This window comes from Scyliorhinus canicula, chromosome 2 (assembly GCF_902713615.1).
Source record: "Scyliorhinus canicula chromosome 2, sScyCan1.1, whole genome shotgun sequence".
NCBI classification, from domain to species: domain Eukaryota; kingdom Metazoa; phylum Chordata; class Chondrichthyes; order Carcharhiniformes; family Scyliorhinidae; genus Scyliorhinus; species Scyliorhinus canicula.
In genome coordinates, this window is record NC_052147.1 from 197550603 (window position 1) to 197572539 (window position 21937).

A 21937-nucleotide genomic window follows, 5' to 3' on the forward strand; every position below is an offset into this window, starting at 1 on the left:
TTCATCGACCCAGCAATGTGGAAAATTAGCCAGTTCTGTACTGTACACAAAAAGCAGGACAAATTCAACCTGGCCAACTACCGCCCATCATCTACGCTTGGTCTCCATTAGTAAAGCTATGGGGGGGATCATCAACAATGCTATCAAACGATACTTGCTTAGCAATAACCTGCTCAGTTTGGGCTCCACCAAGAGTCACTCCTGGTCAGCTCCTGACCTCCTTAAAGCCTTGGTTCAAACATGGACACAAGAGCTGAACTCCAGAGCTGAGGTGAGAATGACATTGAGGCAGCATTTGATCGAGTATGGCACCAAAAAGCCCTAGCTAAACTGGAATCAATGGGAATCAGGGGGAAAACCTGCCACTGTTGGGAGTCATACTTAGGACAAAGGAAAATGATTGTTGTTGTTGGAGGTCAATCATCGCAGTCCCAGGACATCACCTCACTAGTTCCTCTGGGAAGTGTCCTAGGCCCAACCATCTTTAGTTACTTAATCAGTGACCTTCCTTCTATCATAAGGTCAGAAGTGATAATGTTTGATGATGATTGAACAATTTTCAGCACCATTTGCAAATCCTCAGATAATGAAGCAGTCCATGTCCAAATGCATCAAGACCTGAACTATATCCAGGTTTGGGCTGAGTAAAATTCATGCCATTGTTCTTTGTTCACACAAGTGCCAGGCAATGGCCACTTCGAACCTTTGCTCCTTCATATTCAATGGCATTTCCATTGCTGATTCCCCCACTATCAACATCTAAGGCGGGGGGCGGGGGGGGGGGGGGGGGGGGCAGTCTAGGGGGTTACCATTGACCAGAAACTGAACTGGACCAGCCAGTTAAATGATGCTGCTATAAGGGCAGGTCAGAGGCAAGGATTCTGCAGCACATAACTGACCTCAGGACTCCACATAGGCTGTCCAGCATCTACAAGGCACTAGTTAGGAGTGTGATGGGATACTCTCCACTTGCTTGGATGAGTGCAGCTCCAACAACATTCAAAAAGCTCCACGTCATCCAGGACAACTTAACTGACACCCATCCATTCCCTCCAACACCAATGCACAGTGGTGACAGTGTGTATCATCTGCAAAATGAACTGCAGACAGCACGGTAGCATTGTGGATAGCACAATTGCTTCACAGCTTCAGGGTCCCAGGTTCGATTCCAGCTTGGGTCACTGTCTGTGCGGAGTCTGCACATCCTCCCCGTGTGTGCGTGGGTTTCCTTTGGGTGCTCCGGTTTCCTCCCACAATCCAAAGATGTGCAGGTTAGGTGGATTGGCCATGATAAATTGCCCTTAGTGTCCAAAATTGCCCTTAGTGTTGGGTGGGGTTATTGGGTTATGGGGATAGGGTGGAGGTGTTGACCTTGGGAAGGGTGCTCTTTACAAGAGCTGGTGCAGACTCGATGGGCCGAATGGCCTCCTTCTGCACTGTAAATTCTATGACAATCTATGATGAAGGGTCCTTAGACAGCACCTTCCTAAACCACAACCAATACCACCTAGAATAACTAGGGCACCACCTGGAAGTTCCCTTCCAAGCCACATGCCATCTTGACTTGGAAGCATATCACCCTTCCTTCATTGTCACTGGGTCAAAATCCTGGAATTTCCTTCCCAAGAGCACAGTGGGTGTCCCTAGACCACATGGACTGCAGGGGTCAATGAGTCAGCTCACCACCACCTTCTCAAGGGCAATTAGGGATGGGCAATTAGGGATGGGCCTAGCCAGTGATAGCCAAACCACAGGAATTATTTTTTTTTTAACTTGTACATTGGTTATCAGCAGTTCCGAGCATTTTTCATTTCTCATATAGCCATTGAATTAGGTACTCTGATACTAATGTGCAATTTTATCCCTATTGTCATGAATAGGCTCTGCTGGAAGTAGTCAATGATTTGTTTGAAGAGCAAACAGATTTGGAAAAGATTGTGAGGAAAATAATGCACCGTGCACAGACACTGCTGAAGTGCGAACGCTGTTCTGTATTGCTCCTTGAAAACATCGAGTCACCGGTAAGTTGGCTCCAAAAGGCACAAAGTAGGACATGATCAAAATATGAAGTGAGAAACAAAATACTTTTAAATTGTCAGAAAGCCTTTCTGGAGCTAAAACGTTTGTAAGCAATGGAAGAAGCTGAACCCAAGGATGTCTAATCATCCATTCATTTGTATTATAAGAGGTATATCTTTTTTTAAATGTTCATTCCGTCCATATGATTTTTCCAATATAATGGACTAATAACTAATGCTAGACGTGTTATTCGTATGAAAGATCACAGTTAGCAACTGTGGCCACGCTAAATTGCCCCTTCATTGGAAATTTTTTTTAAACTCCATCTCTTAGAGGTGGAATGACATTTTAACCGAATGATCTATCTGCTTGGAATAAAGACATTTTTCTGCTGCACATTATGGCTCACTTTTTCTCTCTATTTTGTGGCAGGTGGTAAAGTTTACAAAATCTTTTGAGCTCCTGTCTCCCAAATGCAGCGCAGATGCTGAAATCGGGTAAGGTCCATGTTGTACTTAACAAGAATACGGTGGTGTCTAAAGATTCCTGATTGTGGCAAATGGCAGAACCCTTGTTTGTTGTCAATACAAGTTGGAAAATTGTGGACCTTGCTGTTGTGAACTTAGGAAATTGAGAATGAATGATACAAATTCAACGCAAATCTTGAACTTAAACAGGTATTTCATTGTTGCATCATTAACTACAGAGAAAAGTTGAACATAAATGTTGTCTAAATTACAAGATTGCATTACATTTTTGAAACCACTGGTTATTAATATATACATTATTGGCTTTAATAGGTTTTCAGGTCTTTTGCTGTATGGTAATAAATCACTTTCAGATGAGTTCTGATTTTAACACCAGCTGGAATATAATGGAGATTGAGGGATTCCAGTGTAAACCCCAGATGATTTCAACTCCCAATCCTCATTCTAATATGTTTGACAGGTTGTTCCACACCCCCCAAATCCAATCAAGGAACAAAAAATTAATTCCTTCTCACTCCATAATTTTGGAAGCCTGCCCGAGCCTATTTAAAGCTAGTGTTGACGACAACGCAGAATTCATGGACTTTCATGACAGCAAAACTGGCATAGCACCTGGACCGATTCAGTGACTGATTAAGGGGCTAGCACTGAGGCCACGTGGAACACAATCTATTCTAATGAGAAACAGTGTGGGATTTGCTGGTTCCACGATTGACACTCAGGAGGCTGACAAGCTGCAGCTGCACATACACATTTCACTTTCCACACATACCACCCCGGCCAACAAGATGGCGGCAAGGAGAGCACATCCACGCTTCACTGACGCCGAGTTGGAGGTCCTCCTGGACACAGTGCAGGAGAGGCGGTTCACCCTGTAACCCAGCCTGGGAAGAAGGCTGTCAGCCGCCAACATTCGTCGTGCCTGGGCGCAAGTGCATCGTAGCAGCAGTGCAGAAAAAAATTAAATGACCCCCTCAGGGCGGCCAGTGTGGGTAGGCAGCACTGTGCCCCTGGCTATAACCCCATCCCACACATCCGTAACCCTACCCCCCCAACCCGGAGGGCAGCCGAACCCCCATCCCTACCCTACATGCCAGCATCCATACTGGCCGCCATGGCCGAGTGCCTGGGCCACTGAGGCCATGAGGCTGAGAGTGGGAGAAGATAGGAGGGGGATCCCCGGACCTGCGGCCACTCACCATGGCCAAGTAGAGGGCCCTAGACGTGGTCGCCAGCTGGAGGAAAGGGAGGTCGCTGAGGTGGAGCTCGGCCACGGGTGAGGAAGTGAGACCTCGCTTAGTTGCTGTTCCCCGTGACCCCCAAACCACTCTCACCCCATACCACCCTCACATCCAAACCGCCCTCCCAACACCACCCTCACCCACATCACCCTCATCCCAACACTACCCTCACCACCACATCACCCTCACCCCAACACTACCCTCACCCTCACATCACCCTCACCCCAACACTACCCTCACATCACCCTCACCCAAACACTACCCTCATCCTCACCCCAACGCTACCCTCACCCCACATCACTCTCACCCCTCACCCCCACACAACCTCACCCTACGCCACCCCCATCCCCCCTCGCCCGCGGTCTGAACATGCATCTTGTCTTGTGTCTTACAGGCGCCCCCCTCCTCCAGCCAGTGCCATAGCCAGAGCACCCCCGTGAGCCGAGCAGTGACAGGGAGAGTAGCTCGGACACCAGCCCTCTGTGACACAGAGCTCGGGTCGGAGGGTGACAGTGGTTTTCTGTCACAGTTGTCTTCAACACCCTCCACCATCCCGGAGCACTCATCATGGTTGGACATGATAGTGAAGAGGCTCCTGGGACACTATCTGGTGCTCACCATACAGCAGCTCCAGTACAGCAGGTGGAGGTAGGAACACCCGAGAGGACGGTCAATCGGAGGGCAGGCCGACCCGAGGAACTAGCTGCTGTTCAAACAGGTCTCGAGTTCTGGAACAGACAGTTCCATCTATAGTGGAGATGCAGTCGCAAAGACAGGACCTACATGCGGGGTTGTCGGCGAGCATCCAGTTCCCCAGGTGCAGGGGCAAGAGGTGGTGCCGACAATGCCTGCCACCCAGGCATGGGTGGCGTCCGCGGTGGAGGCATTGGGGATGAAAGTCGTGGCTATGGATCAGCGTGTCCAACGCCTGGACATTCTGTGCAGATGCTGGCGAGGCCCAGGACAGGGTTGCCGTCTCACAGCCGACCATGCCCCAGATCGTCCTGGTCATTGCAGCGGTGCTTCTGAGCGTGGCCCATCACTGCAAGCCATGGCTGGGAATGTCGGTGGCATTGCCCAGGCACAGTCGTAGAGGAAGGTGGCCCAGTCCCAAAGGGAGATGGCGCAGTCACTGGCTGATGTAACACAAACCCAGAAGGTGGTGGCACACTCGGGGCACGATTCTCCGCTCCCCACGCTGGGTGGGAGAATCGCAGGAGGGCCAGGCGACTCACGACACGCCCCCCTGGCGTCCCCCGCGATTCTCCCACCCCCCTGCTCGGAAGAATCGCCGTTTTCACGGCGACCGACGAGTCTCCAGCCCGGATGGGCCGAGCGGCCTGCCGTTCCCGACTGGTTCACGACGGTGGCAACCACACCTGGTCGCTGCTGTCGTGAACATGGGCGCCAAAAGCTGGTTTGAAGCTTGTGGGGGGCGGAGAGGGGATGAGCACCACGGCCGTGCTCGGGAGGGGACTGGCCCGCGATCGGTGCCCACCGATCGTCGGACCGGCATCTCAAAGCGACGCACTCTTTCCCCTCCGCCGCCCCGCAAGATCAAGCCGCCACGTCTTGCGGGGCAGCAGAGGGGAAGACGGCAGCCGCGCATGCGCGGGTTTGAGCCGTCAGCCATCGTGACGTCAGCCGCGCATGCGCGGGTTGGAGCCGCCCAACCTGCGCATGCGCGGCTGATGTCACTTAGGAGCCGCCTTCATGTCATTCTCGGCACACCGCCTTGACGCAAGCGTCAAGGCCCGGCAGCCGAGAGTTACGGAGTGCCGCTCCTAGCCCCCCGGGTGGGGGTGAATAAGGTGAGGCCGTCGTGAAACTCGGCCGAGTTCACGACGGCCTTCCCGATTTTTCGCGGGAGCGGAGAATTCCGCCCTCAATGTCTAATGTGGTGCAGTCCCAGATGGAGATGGCCCACTCCCTGTGATCCATGGCAGTAAGAATGCGCACCCTGGTCAAGATCAGTGTGGGCCTCCAGGACTGGCAGTGCTAGGTAGTGGGGGAGCCTCAGGGGATAGCACCGCTCGCACCCCTGTCTCATGGAGTAGCCTGGGCCATCGGGCCCCCCGAAGGAGGAGTAGGTGATGAGGTCCATACAGGTGACTCCCACAGGGGAGGTGCTGGAACACAGCAGCACCTTGGGCTCCCCCTCCCCCCCTTTCCCTCGTGCATCTGGTGGGCAGCGGGCAGAATGGGGTGGCAACACGCCCCCCAGAACACCCGAGTAGCAGCCGAGCCCAGCCTGGCCCGGTCACCCCGGAAGACGCCCGCCAACCGGGACCCAGGTCTCAGGGCAGGAATCACAGCAGGCCGCCTCAATTACTGTTGTACCATCTGGGGAACCATCTAAATGCTGCGATAGGGCCCGTAAGGCCAGAAAGGTAGGCTCTAGCTAAGTTGGTACGGGTGCAGAGCACATTTTAGTTATGGGGCTAGGGCACAAATTTGTATATATCCGTTCACATTAAATACCTGTTACCACCGTTACAACCTGCCTCAGTGGTCTATCTGATGGGTGTGAGAGGCGGGGAGGGGGGGGGGGGTGTGCAGGGGAAGAATGGGCAGGCTTTAGAGAGGGAATGAGACTTTTGCACTGAGGTCTGTGAGATCCTGGGCTGGTCCTCACTCGGCACCTGGAAGGACCCCATGCCGTAAAGGTTCAGGGCGACGGTCACCTTGATGGCCACGGGGAGCGGGTGTCCTTCCCCCATACCCCCATGGTGTCATGTGTGCCATCATCTATGAGATATGTCTTACTGTCTCCCTGCTCAGCCAGATTCTTCGACACCATGCCTGGTCCGGCAAGTCCTCAAATGAAAGGCGCTGCTGGTACACACAAGACTTCTTGTGGCACCTCCTTCCCGCCTTCTCCTCCTCGGCCTTTTGGGTGTCTCGCTCTCCAACCTGTGCGGCTGCCACCTGTCCTCTGCATCACGCTCTACTGCTGCACGCGCCGCTGCTGCATGCTCCGCTGCTGCAGCTTCCTCATCCTCCTCGAGCAGCGCCAGCTCGTACAGCCGCAGGGCATCGTCCGGGGCTGAGGAGACTAGCAGGAAGGCCACTATTGCGGGTTGAATTCCAATAACCATCATCTGCAGGGGGCGAAAGGCCGACATGTTAGCGTGGTGCGTACCCCTGTACCCAACCAGGTCCAGCGGTCACATGATGGCCCCAGTTTGTACCGCGGATTCTGCCCCTGAATGTTCCTCCCATCACCGCACTCCTGGCCCCGTTGGTGGCCGGCACCGTGAGGGCCTCTGGCCCTGATGCCAGGGGTACTGTCAGCTGGCATTGCCCTCGCCAGGTGTATGCACCGCAACCCCCATAAGGACTACTGTGGGTGTTGCCCTCGGTGGGCCACCAGCAGGTGGTGGAGGGTGGGGTGTGGGGCTGACGGGTTGGGTGCACTCATATGGCCAGCGTCACTCTGCAGAACCAGGGTCCAAGGTGGTGCGCAGCAAAATGGCCACGGTAATGACGGCCTGGGACTGGACACCATCTCATGTCCTTCGGAGGTCACCCCGCACCACCCCCCCCATTCCCCGGCCCTGGTAGCCCCCACCCCCCAAAGCCATCCCATCCAGTGTCCGGCCCAGCAGCCTGAATTCGCTCCTCTCTGTGTCCCATCTCCTCTCTCTCTCTTTCACCAGCCACCACGACGGTTTCATGACTTTTAAAAACACAAGTGAACTGCGCCGTTGGGAACTCAGCCCATCGGAGGAGGAAAATCGCGGAGGCCTTGGAGAACACTGGGTCGGGCCCACTAATGATATACAAACGGTGTTTACTGTACGTGCATTCCAATACGCATTGAGGCCGCTGTCGAGGTGACGGAGAATCGCGATTTGGCGACAAATCGGCGCCCACCGCGATTTTGGCGGAATCTATTCTCCGCCCAATCGGGCGTCGGCAAACAGAGAATCCCGTGATGTATCCTTTAAATTCAGGTTGCATTTCCTTCTGCTTGTTTAAATTGGAACAATGTGGTTGAGATTGTTGCAGGGCTGAGTTAGGGCTGATCAGTTTACTACCAGCTCCTTCCTACCTAAAGAAGAGGAGGAAAAAGGAATTCATGCTGCTGGATTTTGAAATCAGCGTATCAGACTGAAGAATACACTATTTAAACCTGAAGAGTTTGATATTTAGCAAATTAGAAAGCAATTTGCTCTATCAACAGGAGAGTGAAGGTAATTACACGTCCTCATTTTGCTCACATTCCTACTGAGCCTTTCAAACACGGTCAGCCCTGAGCTGAGAGCTGCTATAAGATCAGAGGTATCATTTGAAATATTATGCACAGCCGCTTCCACTTGGTACACACTGTTTCTTTCAATGTGAAAACTACACAACACACATTTCTTGTTGGTGAAAGTGGCAGCTGAGGAACAGCAAATTGATGCCGACGCCACAAGCTGAAGTTGCTTTTCTGTTTTGTGATTTCTCAGTGGGATCAGCAACAACGGATGCAGGAATTAACCCTATGCTCTGGAAAAATGGAACTTTGTTCAAATATTTCAGGCATTCCGTCATGAAAGCACTGGGAGAACTTTCAGGAGAAGAAGAAATCACGTGGAAAATGATCAGATATCGACTGGATAATAATTGAATTAAAATGGTCACATATTAGGTTAATTCAAGGCGGTCACATACTCGTGTGAGTGCCATCTTCGGCAACTCGCTCAGAAAAGAATCCTGCACTTGGTGAAATACCTACACCATGTCCTGCCATTGTCTTCTGGCTGGGGAAACCAGTGAAAATGTTGCCCTTGCCATCAAAAGTACTGGTCAATCATTTGATACAAGTATGCCCGACAGACTGCCAATGTACCACGTGGTACAACTGTGTCCCAGTGGCCATGTAAAACAGAAGCTGGCCTCCTCCCACATGCTGAAGTACATGTCGAGGGCTGAATAAATGCAGGTTCAGAAGACCATAAGACATAGGAGCAGAATGAGGCCACTTGGCCCATCGAGTCTGCACCGTCATTCAATCATGGCTGATATTTTCTCATTCCCATTCTCCTGCCTTCTCCCCATGACCCATGATCCCCTTATTAATCAGGAACCTATCTATCTCTGTCTTAAAGACACACAGTGAATTGGCCTCCAGTTTTGCGGCAAAGAGCACCACAGATTCACCACCGTCTGGCTGAAGAAATTCCTCCTCATCTCTGTTATAAAGGATCGTCCCTTTAGTCTGAGATGGTGTCCTCTGCTTCTAGTTCTTCCTACAAGTGGAAACATCCTCTCCACATCCACTGTATCCAGGCCTCGCAGTATCCTGCAAGTTTCAATAAGATTCCCACTCATCCTTCTAAACTCCAACGAGTATGGACCCAGAGTCCTCAACCGTTCCTCATACGACAAGTTCTTCATTCCAGGGATCGTTCTTGTGAACCTCCTCTGTACCCTTTCCAAGGCCAGCACATCTTTCCTTAAATACGGGGCCCAAAACTGCTCACAATACTCCAAATGGGGTCGAACCAGAGCCTTATACAGCCTCAGAAGTACCTTCCTGGTCTTGTATTCTAGCCCTCTTGACATGAATGCTAACATTGCATTTGCCTTCTTAACTGCCGACAGAACCTGCATATTAACCTTAGGAGAATCATGAAGTAGGCGTGGGATTCTCCGGTATCCAGCGGGCAGGCCGTACCGGCACCAAAGAGTGGTGTGAACCACTCCACCGTTGGGCCGCCCGGAAGGTGCGGAATCCTCTGCACCTTCGGGGGCTAGACTGGCGCTGGAGTGTTTGGTGCCATGCCAACCAGCGGCGAAGGGTCTCCGCCGGCTGGCGCGAGTTGACGCATGCGCAGGGGTTTCTTCTTCGCGTCGGCCATGGCGGAGCTTTACAGCAGCCGGTGCGGAGGGAAAGAGTGGCCCCACGGCACAGGCCCGCCCGCAGATCAGTGGGCCCTGATCGCAGGCCAGGCCACCATGTGCCCCCCCCCCCCCGGTGCCAGATTCCCGCGCGCACTCCCAAGGCCGCAGAACCAGATCCCGCTGGTACATACCTTGTGTAATTCACGCCAGCGGGACAGGCTGAAAACTGGCGACCGCTCGGCCATTGCGGAGTGGAGAATCGCCGGGTGGGGGTTGGGGGGGGTGGCGCTGCCAACGGTCCCCGAACGGCGCGATGCGATTCCCGCCCCCGCCAAAAAACTGAGCCAGAGAATTCGGCAGCCGCCATTGGGGCGGCGGTGCAGGATTCACGCCACCACCCCCCACCCCCCCCGATGATTCTCCCGCCCAGTGGGGGGGGGTCGGACAATCCCGCCCAAGGACTCCCAAGTCTCTTTGTGTTTCTGATTTCCTAAGCATTTCCCCATTTAGAAAATAATCAATGCCTAAATTCCTCCTTCCAAAGTGCATAACCTCACACCTTTCCACATTGTATTTCATTTGCCACTTCATTGCTCACTCTCCTAACTTGTCCAAATCCTTCTGCAGCCCCCTTACTTCCTCAATACTACCTGTTCCTCTACAGATCTTTGTATCATCTGCAAACTTAGCAACAGTGTCTTCAGTTCCTTCTTCCAGATCATTTATCTATATTGTGAAAAGTTGTGGTTCCAACACCGACCCGTGAGACACACCACTAGTCACCAGCTGCCATCCTGAAAAAGTTCCCTTTATCCCCACTCTCTGCCTTCTGCCAGTCAGCCAAACCTCTATCCATGGCAGGATCTTACCCTTAACACCATGGGCTTTTAACTTATTTAACGGCCTCCTATGTGGCACCTTGTCAAAGGCCTTCTGGAAATCTAAATAAATCACGTCCACTGGTCCCCAGATAGTGACTGCTTTGGCCTAACCATCTCAGACTTTATTGCACCAACACTTTATTGACCATTATGAATTCCTCTTCCTTCTCTTAATTATCCAGAATGTTCAGATCCCTCAAAGGGATATCCATTCCCACCACTCCTTACAAAGAGATTTCAAAGCCAGCACCAAGCGTGAATAATGAAGTAAACTACTGACGGTGATAAATTAAACACACATTGAGGACAATCGGGTAAAACCAATTAGTGCATGGAGCAAAATGTGACAACAGCTCGTTTGCTGAACCTGTATTGCTGAAGCACATGAGGAAAATCATTGGTCTCTCAGTATAATATTTCCAGGTTTTCTCCCACCACGGGTGTGATTCATGAAAGGTCTGTCCTTATTACCACTGCCATCAGTTGTTACAGCAAGATCTATATATCATTCTCCCAATCAATCTATCGATCTACCATTCGATCTATCAACTGATCAATTTATCTCTCTATCTCTGTCATTGATCTATCTATCTCCGTGGAGTGGCAATCACTGTCAGATTGTTACTCCTCCCTATTTACTTACCTTGCTGGAGCTCCATATTTCTCACACAGACCTCCGAACTGGGCCTCCTGCTCTTGGAGTCCTTTACTCATTGTGCAGGAGCAGTGGAGGGAGCCAAGTCATGTCCACTTTTTATGGCACTAGCTGCCATATTCCTGTATGTTTAAATGTCCCCAAGCCTCTTTGACATTGAGTGAAGGTAAGTAGTTGAGGGGATAGGATGGCATGTGGATGGATGGGTGAGGGGGTAGGGTCAAGGAGTTTGAGAGGGTAGTCAGGGGTCATTGTTGGACAGTTGGCGATTGGGGTAGGGTAGCAGGTGGGTGGGTGAGGGGCGAAGGTGTGTTGGGGGTTCTAGAGGGTAATCAAGGGTAGTTTAGGAGTAGTTGGGAAGTCAAGGGTTGGGGGTAGCTGGGCTATCAGGGATAATGTTGGAGGTAGCCAGGGAGGTTGGTATGCTAGTAGTCAAGAGGCTGGGGATTGTCAGGATGGTCGGGGGCTCGGGTGTTCATGAACGATAATCGAAGATGACTGGGTAGTCACAGGTGGGGAAGGTAGTTGAGTTTGCGGTGTTATGAATGGGGTGGGTGTGATGGGATATTCAGGAGTTTGGGAGGTAGTTGGGTCTGGGAAGGTAGTTGAGCGGTCTGGAGGTAATTATGGGGTCAGGGGCATAGACGGGGGTCCAGTGAGGAATCGGAACGTGAGTAGAATAGTGACGCTGCAGTTCAAACTTGTTTAATCCTTCTAATGTTTCTTGGATAACTATTCTGCTCAGTGAGTTGGAACCATCCAAAGTTTCTGGGTGGGATTCTTCATCCCACAAGACCCATTTTCTGGTACAGCGCACCCCCACAGGCAGTGGGATCCTCTGTCCCAGCAGCCGGCCACTAGGGTTTCCCATTGTGGCCGCCCCCACCCCATCGGGAAATCTGAAGGAGTGAGTGCGCTGCCGACGAAGCGAAGGATCCCGACAACGGAGAATCTCGCTGTCTGATTCTAGCTCAGAGTTTTGGAGGGTTCCAGACACTGGGTAATTGACTAATGGAATTTGAAACATCCCAGGCACTTTCAGTGGAGTCCTTGTGTTGGGACTTCCAAGGGGACCCCCAGCGTATCTTCTGGAACTACCTCTGGGAATGACCACCTGGAGTCCGAAGGTCTGACTCTTCCTGCCTATCTGTGAATCTGTCTGTCCATCTGTGTCTCTCTCTCGCTCTCTGGACCTACCTGAAGCTGCTGACATCATCCCAGCCCATTTAACATCCCTGGTTCACCAGTCATATTCAAGTAAGATGTGTGCTTCCAAATCATGGCAGCCTCCTCTGGCCATCCGAGCACTCCACCTAAGCAGTCTCCACCTTGGGTCTGCCACCTAAACCTACAATCCAGTCTAAGGTTACCCTAAGTAAGCACTACAGTGGCATAAGCCCACTGTATAGTGTTAACGTATCTATTGAGTGGTGTTGGTACATACCATACTCAATAGGTGTACCTACTGGCAACAAATAGCCCAGAAAGACTCAGTGAAGCATTTCTGAAATAAAATAACATTTCAATAATGTTCCTTCTAATGGGTCTTTCTAACTTGTTGACTTGAGTTCATGTTAAATGGTAATGAGGCTGGTTGATTTGTATGGTAGATAACAAAGCAGCACTATTGGAGGAAACAGTAAATAATCCCAACGAGGCAAGTTGATGGTTTTATATTGCATTGACCTTCACACTTATAATTACATTCATAAATCTGAACTTGTCAGCTAATCTTTTAGGAGTGTCCTTGTGCTGCACTTCAGCTAAAAGTGCAGAGAGAAGTGGGTCAGTGTACAAAATATATGCTCGGCTTTTCAGGTATTTTATAACACGTTGAATATAAACAGCCAGACTAGAATTCTTTGCCTTGATTAGATTAACTGCTTCTAATTTTTAATGTTCTGGGGGAGCGATCTATCGGCCACGCCGCATCCAACTCGGGACATGATGAGGCCGGTAATGTCACAAGAGGCCTCTTGCGAGATTTACTGGCTTTGTCACACCTTGTGAGACCTAATGAGATCCAGCGAGATGTCACAATCTGGATCCTGCCTACTGAGGTCGGGACCCATATTTGCATATTAAAGTGAGCAATTAGTCTCACTTGAAATCTGCCTTCGCCAGTTCTACCCAGCGCCTGGCACCTAATGGCTTTGTCTTGAGCACCTCGAGCGGCTGCCATTTAACACTGGTTTCTACAAATGTGGACCACGCGTATGGCACCTGAGGGGGCCTACCAGGTGATCGGGGGGCCCTGGGTGGTTGGGCTCTGGCCAGGGTGGCATTCTGACACTGCCAGGGTGCCAGGCTGGCAATGCCTGGGTGGCATTGGCAGTGCCACCTGCGCACCTTGGAAGTACCCATCCGGGTGCCACTCTGCACTACCAGGGTGCCCAGGTGGCACCACCAGACCGGCAGGGACACTGTCAGGGTGTCAAGTTGGCAGTGACAGGATACCCAGGTGACATCATGCCCATGCTGAGGGTTGGGCCCGGGGTGTCCTGCCCTTATGAGGTGGGGTGTGGGAGGTTCGATGACCCCCTGAATGGTGAGTTGGGCTTTGGAGGGGGGGGGGGGGGGGGGGGAGGCTCTGGAGGCCTTGGTGTGGTGTCTACAGATCGGGGCACCGCCAATCTCTTCCTGCATTGGTGAGCAGAACTTGTTAGTGCAGGAAATGGGATTAAGTGCGACCTCGATGGAGCATTCCTCGCTGAGGCCCAGAAATGAAGCAGAAATGCTTCACTGAGTCTTTCTGGGCTGTTTGTCGCCAGTAGGTACATACCATACTCAATAAGTACGTTAACACTATACAATGGGTTTATGCCACTGTAGTGGTAACCTTGGAGTAGATTGTCGGTTTAGGTGGCAGACCTGCTTAGGTGGAATGCTGGAATTCAACGAACCACATGTGTGAGGAGGGGCGAAAGGGAGGTGTGAGGAGGGGCAATAAGGAGATGTGATGTAGGATGATAGGGAGGTGTGTCGTGAGATGATAGGGAGGTATGACAAGGGGTGGTAGAAATGTTTGATGTTGAGTAACAGGGAGATGTGATGAGGGACGATAGGGAGGTGTGACAAGGGAATAAGGAGGTATGAGGAGGGATGTCAGAGAGGTGTGGCATTGAGTAATAGTGGTGAGAGACAATAGGAAGATATGATTAGGGAAATAGGGCAGCACGACAGCACAGTGGTTAGCACGGTTGATTCACAGTGCCAGGGTCCCAGGTTCAATTCCCGGCTGGGTCACTGTCTGCGCGGAGCCTGCACGTTCTCCCCGTGTGTGCGTGGGTTTCCTCCGGGTGCTCCGGTTTCCTCCCACAGTTCAAAGATGTGCAGGTTAGGTGGATTGGCCATGCTAAATTGCCCTTAGTGACCAAAAAGGCTAGGTGGGGTCACAGGGATAGGGTGGAGGTGTGGGGCTTAAGTGGAGTGCTCTTTCCAAGGGCCGGTGCAGACTCGATGGGCCAAATGGCCTCCTTCTGCACAGTAAATTCTATGTATGGCGAGGTGTAATAGGGAGGTGTGGTGAGGAGTGATAGGGTCTAACGAGGGGTACTAGGGTGGTGTGAGGAGGGGTGGTAGGGAGGTGTGAGGAGGGGTGGTAGGGTGATGTGAGGAGGGGTGATGGGGTGGTGTGAGGAGGGGTGGTAGGGTAGTGTGAGGAGGGGTGGTAGGGAGGTGTGAGGAGCGGTGGTAGGGTGATGTGAGGAGGGGTGATAGGGTGGTGTGAGGAGGGGTGGTAGGGAGGTGTGAGGAGGGGTGGTAGGGAGGTGTGAGGAGCGGTGGTAGGGAGGTGTGAGGAGGGGTGGTAGGGAGGTGTGAGGAGGGGTGGTAGGGAGGTGTGAGGAGGGGTGGTAGGGAGGTGTGAGGAGGGGTGGTAGGGAGGTGTGAGGAGGAGTGGTAGGGAGGTGTGAGGAGGGGTGGTAGGGAGGTGTGAGGAGGGGTGGTAGGGTGACGTGAGGAGGGGTGATGGGGAGGTGTGAGGAGGGGTGGTAGGGAGGTGTGAGGAGGGGTGGTAGGGAGGTGTAAGGAGGGGTGGTAGGGAGGTGTAAGGAGGGGTGGTAGGGAGGTGTGAGGAGGGGTGGTAGGGAGGTGTGAGGAGGGGTGGTAGGGAGGTGTGAGGAGGGGTGGTAGGGTGATGTGAGGAGGGGTGATGGGGTGGTGTGAGGAGGGGTGGTAGGGAGGTGTGAGGAGGGGTGGTAGGGAAGTGTGAGGAGGGGTGGTAGGGAGGTGTGAGGAGGGGTGGTAGGGAGGTGTAATGAGTGGTGATAGGTAGGTGTGAGGAGGGGTAGTAGGGAGATCTAACGAGGAGTGTTAGGGAGGTGTGAGGAGGGGTGGTAGGGAGGTGTGAGGAGGTGTAATAGGGAAGTATGGCGAGGGGTGATATGGAGAAGTAAGGAGGGGTGATAGGAAGGAGTGAGGAGGGATGGTGGGGAGGTGTAACGAGAGGTGATGGGAGGTCTGAGGAGGGACGGGAGGGAGGTATGTGGAGGGGTGGTAGTGACTGTGGCGAGGGGTGATTGGGAGGTGTGAGGTGGAATGGTAGGGAGGTGTGATGAGGGGTGGTAGGGAGGTGTGGCGAGGGGTGGTAGGGAGGTGTGATGAGGGGTGGTAGGGAGGTGTGACGAGGGGTGGTAGTGAGGTGTGACGAGGGGGGATAGGGAGGTGTGAGGAGGGATGGTAGGGAGGTGTGAGGAGGGGGGATAGGAAGGTGTGAGGAGGGGTAGTAGTGAAGTGTGACAAGGGGTGATTGGGAGGTGATATCCTACCATCAGCGACCAGGAATCCTGCCTCTCCCACTCTCTTGATTGATCAGTAGAGATTTTGTAGCTATCAGAGGCTGACATGGGACTCCTTCCGCAAGTAAGTGGGCCCAGAGGCCATGGGCGGGATTCTCTGATCCTGAGGCTAAATGTTGGCGCCGCCGTAAACACAGCCTCAGGAGCAGCGATTCTGATCCCTACAGCGGGCCAGCACAGCATTGGAGCGACCCAGGCCGCTCCAGCTGCCGATCCCCGGCATCAGATGGGCGCCACGGGTCTGTGCATGCGCAGTGGGACCAGCATCCCTATGCTGTGGGACCAGCACCAATGCACACATGCGGAGGGGCTCCCTTCTCCGCGCCACCTCCGACTCAACATGGCGTAGGGCTACAGGGGGCGCGCGGAACAAAAGAGGCCCTCAGCCCGAGAGGCCGGCCCGCCGATCGGTGGGCCCTGATCACGGGCCAGGCCACTGTCATAATATGCACTCATGCACATCATGAGGTAAAGGCAGGCAGTGATAGACACCCAGGTTAGCCAATCAACACACAGGATTGAACACAACCAATCACCAGACAGAACATTAGAGGGGCGCTTCCAACTATAAAACACACAGGCTTCAGCACTCTGCCTCTTTCTACTGGTGAAAACTAGTGACAGTCAGGGTGTATATATCAATTAGCACCTTCTACACGTGGCTCAGAGTTAGTCTAGTCTAATTAGTTATAGTTAGCACACTTAGAGTAGTAGGGTGTCAACCCACAGTGAGCTGTGTGCCTTGTTAGTGAAGTTCAATAAATCTATGTCCCAATGTCTAAGTTTGGTGTCTACTTTCCAGTCTCACTGCATCCAGTTGCAGTCTGTGTTACCCCAGGGTCAATAACACGACAGACAAGCGGAGGCTCCCCCCGGGTTCGGATCCCCCCCCCCAACCAGGCCGCCCCTGGATGGAACCATGCCGAGGTCCCGCCGGGTAAGTGCAGATGTGAACGGTGCCGGCGGGACTCGGCCTTTTTTGCGTGGCTGCTTGGCCCATCCTGGGCAGAAAATCGCCGGGAGAGCTACGTAGAGCGGCCCCTGACTGGCACTGCACCAACCACGCCAGCGCCAATGGTGCCGATTCTCTGGACTGGCATCGAGACCGTGGCGCAATTTGGGCCTGTCACGGCGATTCTCCGGCCCAGCCCCGGGGTGAGAGAATCCCACCCCACGTTTTTTGCTGCAAGCAGTTGCATTCAATCCAGCCAGGTGTGTGACATGATGGGGACTTGAAGATGGTTGTGTACCCATGCGTCTGCTGCCTTTGTCTATCAAGGCAGCAGAAGTTGCAGGATTGGCAGGTGCTGTCGAAGAAGACTAGCGGAGATGCTGCAGTGCTTCTTGAGGACTGTGTCAGATCAGCCATGATCTCATTGAATGGTGGAGCAGATCCTATGAGCAGAATGGCCTACTTCTGCTCCTATGTCTTATGGTCTTATGCACTGGTGGTGAAGGGAGTGAACTATTAAGGTGCCAATCAAGCAGGCTGCATTATTTAGGATGGTGTTGAGCTTTTTGAGTATTGCTGGAACTGCACTCATGCAGACATGGCAAGTATTCCATCATAATCCTGAATTGTGTCTTGTAAACTAGCAGAAAATCTCTGGAGAGACTGGAGGTGAGTCACTGGCCACAGAATATTCAGTCTCAGACCTCCTCCGGTAGTCACATTATTTATTTGGTTGGTCCACTTAAGTCTCATGGCCCAGAGGATTTTGATGTTGGCGAATTCAGTGATTGCATTTCTTTTTAAATTATTTTATGGGATGTGGACCCAGTGACAGTGAAGGAACAACGATATAGTTCCAAATCAAGGGGAACTTGCATATGGTGGTCTTCATGTGTCCCTGCTGCCCTTGTTCTTCTTGGTAGAGGTCCCAGGTTTGGAAGGTGCAGTTCGAAGGAACGTTGGTGAATTGGTACAGTGCATCTTGTAGATGGTACACACTGCTGCCACCGTGCGTTGATGGTGTGGTAGATGGGGTACTAATCAAACAGGCTGCACTGTCCTGGAAGGAATTGAGTTTCTTGACCTTCCTCAGCTATTGGCACTGCACTCATCCAAGCAAGTGGAGAGTACATTAGCTTCTCTCTTGTTGGCAATGGTCATTGCTTGGAACTATGTGACATGAATGTAACTTGCGACTTGTCACTCATCAACCCAAGCCTGAATGTTGTCCAGGTCTTGATGCAGAGGGACATGAACTGCTACAATATCTGAGGAGTCACAAATTGTGCAATTATCAGTGAATATCTCCACTTCTGACCTTATGGTGGAGGGAATGTCACTGAGAAGCAGCTGAAGATTGTTGGGCCGTGGACTATATCCTGAGGAACCTCTGCAGTGATATCCCGGGATTGAGATGATTGACCTCCAAGAACCATAACCATCTTCCTTTGTGCCAGGTATGACCCAACCAGTGGAGAGTTTTCCAGCTGAATCCAATTGACTCCAGTTTTGTGAGGGCTCCTTGATGCTATACTCAGTCAAAACAGATTTGGATTTGGATTTTGTTTATTGTCACGTGTACCGAGGTACAGTGAAAAGTATTTTTCTGCGAGCAGCTCAACAGATCATTAAGTACATGAAAAGAAAAGGAAATAAAAGAAAATACATGATAGGGCAACACAAGGTACACAATGTAACTACATAACACTGACATCGGGTGAAGCATACAGGGTGTAGTGTTAATCAGGTCAGTCCATCAGAGGAGTCTGGTAACAGAGGGGAAGAAGCTGTTTTTGAGTCTGTTCTTGAGTGTTCTCAGACTTTTGTATCTATGGTCCGATGAAAGAAGTTGGAAGAGTGACTAAACCAGGTGGGAGGGGTCTTTGATTATGCTGCCCGCTTTCCTCAGGCAGTGGGAGGTGTAGATGGAGTAAATGGATGGGAGGCAGGTTTGTGTGATGGACTGGGCTGTGTTCACGACTCTCTGAAGTTTCTTGTGGTCTTGGGCCGAGCAGTTGCCATACCAGGCTGTGATGCAGCCAAATAGGATGCTCTCTATAGTGCATCTGTAAAAGTTGGTAAGAGTTAATGTGGACATGCCGAATTTCCTTAGTTTCCTGAGGAAGTATAGGTGCTGTTGTGCTTTCTTGGTGGTAGCATCGATGTGGGTGGACCAGGACAGATTTTTGGTGACGTGTATCCCTCGGAATTTGAAACTGCTGACCATCTCCACCTTGGCCTGTTGATGCTGACAGGTGTATGTACGGTACTTTACTTCCTGACGTCAGTGACCAGTTCTTTAGTTTTGCCGGCATTGAGGGATAGATTGTTGTCGCTACACCACTCCACTAGGTTCTCAATCTCCCTCCAGTATTCTGACTCGTCGTTGTTCGAGATTCGGCCCACTATGGTCGTATCGTCAGCAAACTTGTAGATGGAGTTGGAACCAAATTTTGCCATGCAGTCGTGTGTGTACAGGGAGTATAGTAGGGGGCTAAGTACACAGCCTTGCGGGGATATTGAGGACTGTTGTGGAGGAGGTGTTGTTGTTGCCTTGATATCAAGGGCAATCATTCTCACCTCACCTCTGGAGTTCAGCTCTTTTATCCATGTTTGTACCCAGACTGTAATGAGGTCAGGTACATGAAAAGAAAATACGTAAAAAGGGCAACACAAGGTGCACTATGTAAATACATAGACACAGGCATCGGGTGAAGTATACACAAGTGTAGTATTAATCAGATCAGTCCATAAGAGGATCATTTAGGAGTCTGGCAACAGCGGGGAAGAAGCTGTTTTTGAGTCTGTTCGTGCGTGTTCTCAGACTTTTGTATCTCCTGCCCGATGGAAGAAGTTGGAAGAGTGAGTAAGCCGGGTGGGAGGGGTCTTTCATTATGCTGCCCACTTTCCCAAGGCAGCGGGAGGTGTTAGACAGAGTAAATGGATGGGAGGTGGCTTCACGTGATGGACTGGGTGGTTTGCAACTCTCTGACGTTTCTTGCGGTCTTGGGCCGAGCAGTTGCCATACCAGGCTGTGATGCAGCCAAATAGGATGTTTTCTATGGTGCATCTGTAAAAGTTGGTAAGAGTCAATGTGGACATGCCGAATTTCCTTAGTTTCCATAGGAAGTATAGGTGCTGTTGTGCTTTCTTGGTCGTAGCATCAACGTGGGTGGACCAGGACAGAATTTTGGTGATGCGCACATCTAGGAATTTGAAGCTGTCAACCATCTCCACCTCGGCCCCGTTCATGCAGACCGGGGTTTGTACAATATTTTGTTTCCTGAAGCCAATGACCAGCTCCTTAGTTTTGCTGGCATTGTTGTTGTTACACCACTCCACTAGGTTCTCTATCCCACTCCTGTACTCTGACTCATCATTGTTCGAGATCCGACCTACTCCGGTCGCATCATCAGCAAACATGTCGATGGAATTGGAGCCAACTTTTGCCACACAGTAGTGTGCATATAGGGAGTAGAGTAGGGGTCTAAGTACCCAGCCTTGCGGGGCCCCGGTATTGAGGACTATTGTGGAGGTGGTGTTGTTGCTTATTCTTACTGATAGTGGTTTATGCATCAGGAAGTTGAGAATTCAGTTGTAGAGGGCGGCCAAGTCCTGATTTTTGGAGCTTTTGATATGGGTTTGGCTGGGATTATGGTGTTGAAGGCGGAACTGTAGTCAATAAATTAGAGTTTGATGTTGGAGTCCTTGTTGTCGAGATGCTCTCGGGATAAGTGTAAGGCCTGGAAGATGGTATCTGCTGTGGACCGGTTACTACAGTATGCGAATTGCAGTTGATCTAGGCATTCTGGGAGTATGGAGTTGATATGGCTCATATCCAACCTCTCGAAGCACTTCATTACGATCGCTGTCAGGGCCACCGGATGGTACTCATTGAGGTACGTTGCCTGGTTCCTCTTTGCCACCAGTATGATGGTGGTCTTCTTGAAGCAGGTGGGGACCTCGGAAGGAAGGTTGAAGATGTCCACGGACACATGTGCCAGCTGGTCCGTGCAGGATCTGAGTGCACGGCCAGGAACCCCATCCAAACCCGTCGCCTTCCGAGGGTTCATTTTCAGGAATGCCGACCTGACTTCAGAAGCTGTGACGGTGGGTATGGGTGTGTCCGAGGCTGCTGGGACAGGTGATAGTGGTTTGATGGTTTCCTGCTCGAACTGAGCATAGAATATAATTAGATCATCGGGGTGGGGTGCGCTGCTGCTGGAGATACTGCTCAGCTTCGCTTTGTAGCTCACTATGTTGTTTAGGCCTTACCACAACCGACGAGAGTCTGTAACACGTCTGCGACTCTAGCTTGGTCTGATATTGTCTCTTGGCATCCCAGATGACTTTGCGGAGGTCGTTCCTGAATTTCTTGTATAGGTCAGGGTCACCTGACATGAACGCCTCAGACCTGGCCTTCAGTGGGGAGTCAATCTCCCGATTAAGCCATGGTTTCCGGTTGGGAAACATATGTAATACTTTCTTTGGCACACAGTCGTACACACATTTGTTGGTGAAGTCTGTGATGGTGGTGGATACTCGTTTAGGTTGGTCGCTGAGTTCTTAAACATGGACCAGTCCACTGACTCCAAGCAGTCATGTAGGAGTTCTTCTGTTTCCTCGGACCAGCACTGCGTTACCTTCTTAACCGGATTCTCCCGCTTAAGTTTCTGCTTCTATGCTGGGAGAAGAAGCATCGTCTTATTGTCAAATTTCCCAAAGTGTGGTTGAGGGTGGAACAGTATTTTTGTGTAGCAGTGGTCAACAGTGTTTGTCGCCCCTCGTGGGACAGGAGATGTGCTGTGGAATTTTGGCAGTACACTCTTGAGGTTGGCCTTGTTGAAGTCCCCAGCCACAATGAATAAGGCTGAGGCCCAGGACAAGTCTGCCCTATCACAAATATCCATGTACCAGAGCCACCTGGACATTGGAGCTATGCTCCAGAGAGTCGGCCAGTCTCAGCGGGCCATGGCTGAGAGCGTCAGTGGCATTGCCCAGGCACTGGCCGACATGGCACAGACACAGAGGCATGTAGCCCAGTCCCAGAGGGAGATGGTGCAGTTACTG

General features: G+C 51.6%; 1 protein-coding gene across 4 annotated transcripts in view; it reads left to right on the forward strand.

The window, feature by feature from the left end:
• Positions 1-21937, forward strand: part of LOC119961865 (dual 3',5'-cyclic-AMP and -GMP phosphodiesterase 11A-like) — a 536876-nt gene that overhangs the window by 275846 nt on the left and 239093 nt on the right. For all 4 annotated transcript variants that reach the window (XM_038789314.1, XM_038789315.1, XM_038789316.1 and 1 more), the window contains 2 exons: positions 1881-2021; positions 2452-2516. In XM_038789314.1, coding sequence (XP_038645242.1) covers positions 1881-2021; positions 2452-2516 — 206 coding nt within the window. The remainder of the gene's footprint in view (positions 1-1880; positions 2022-2451; positions 2517-21937) is intronic.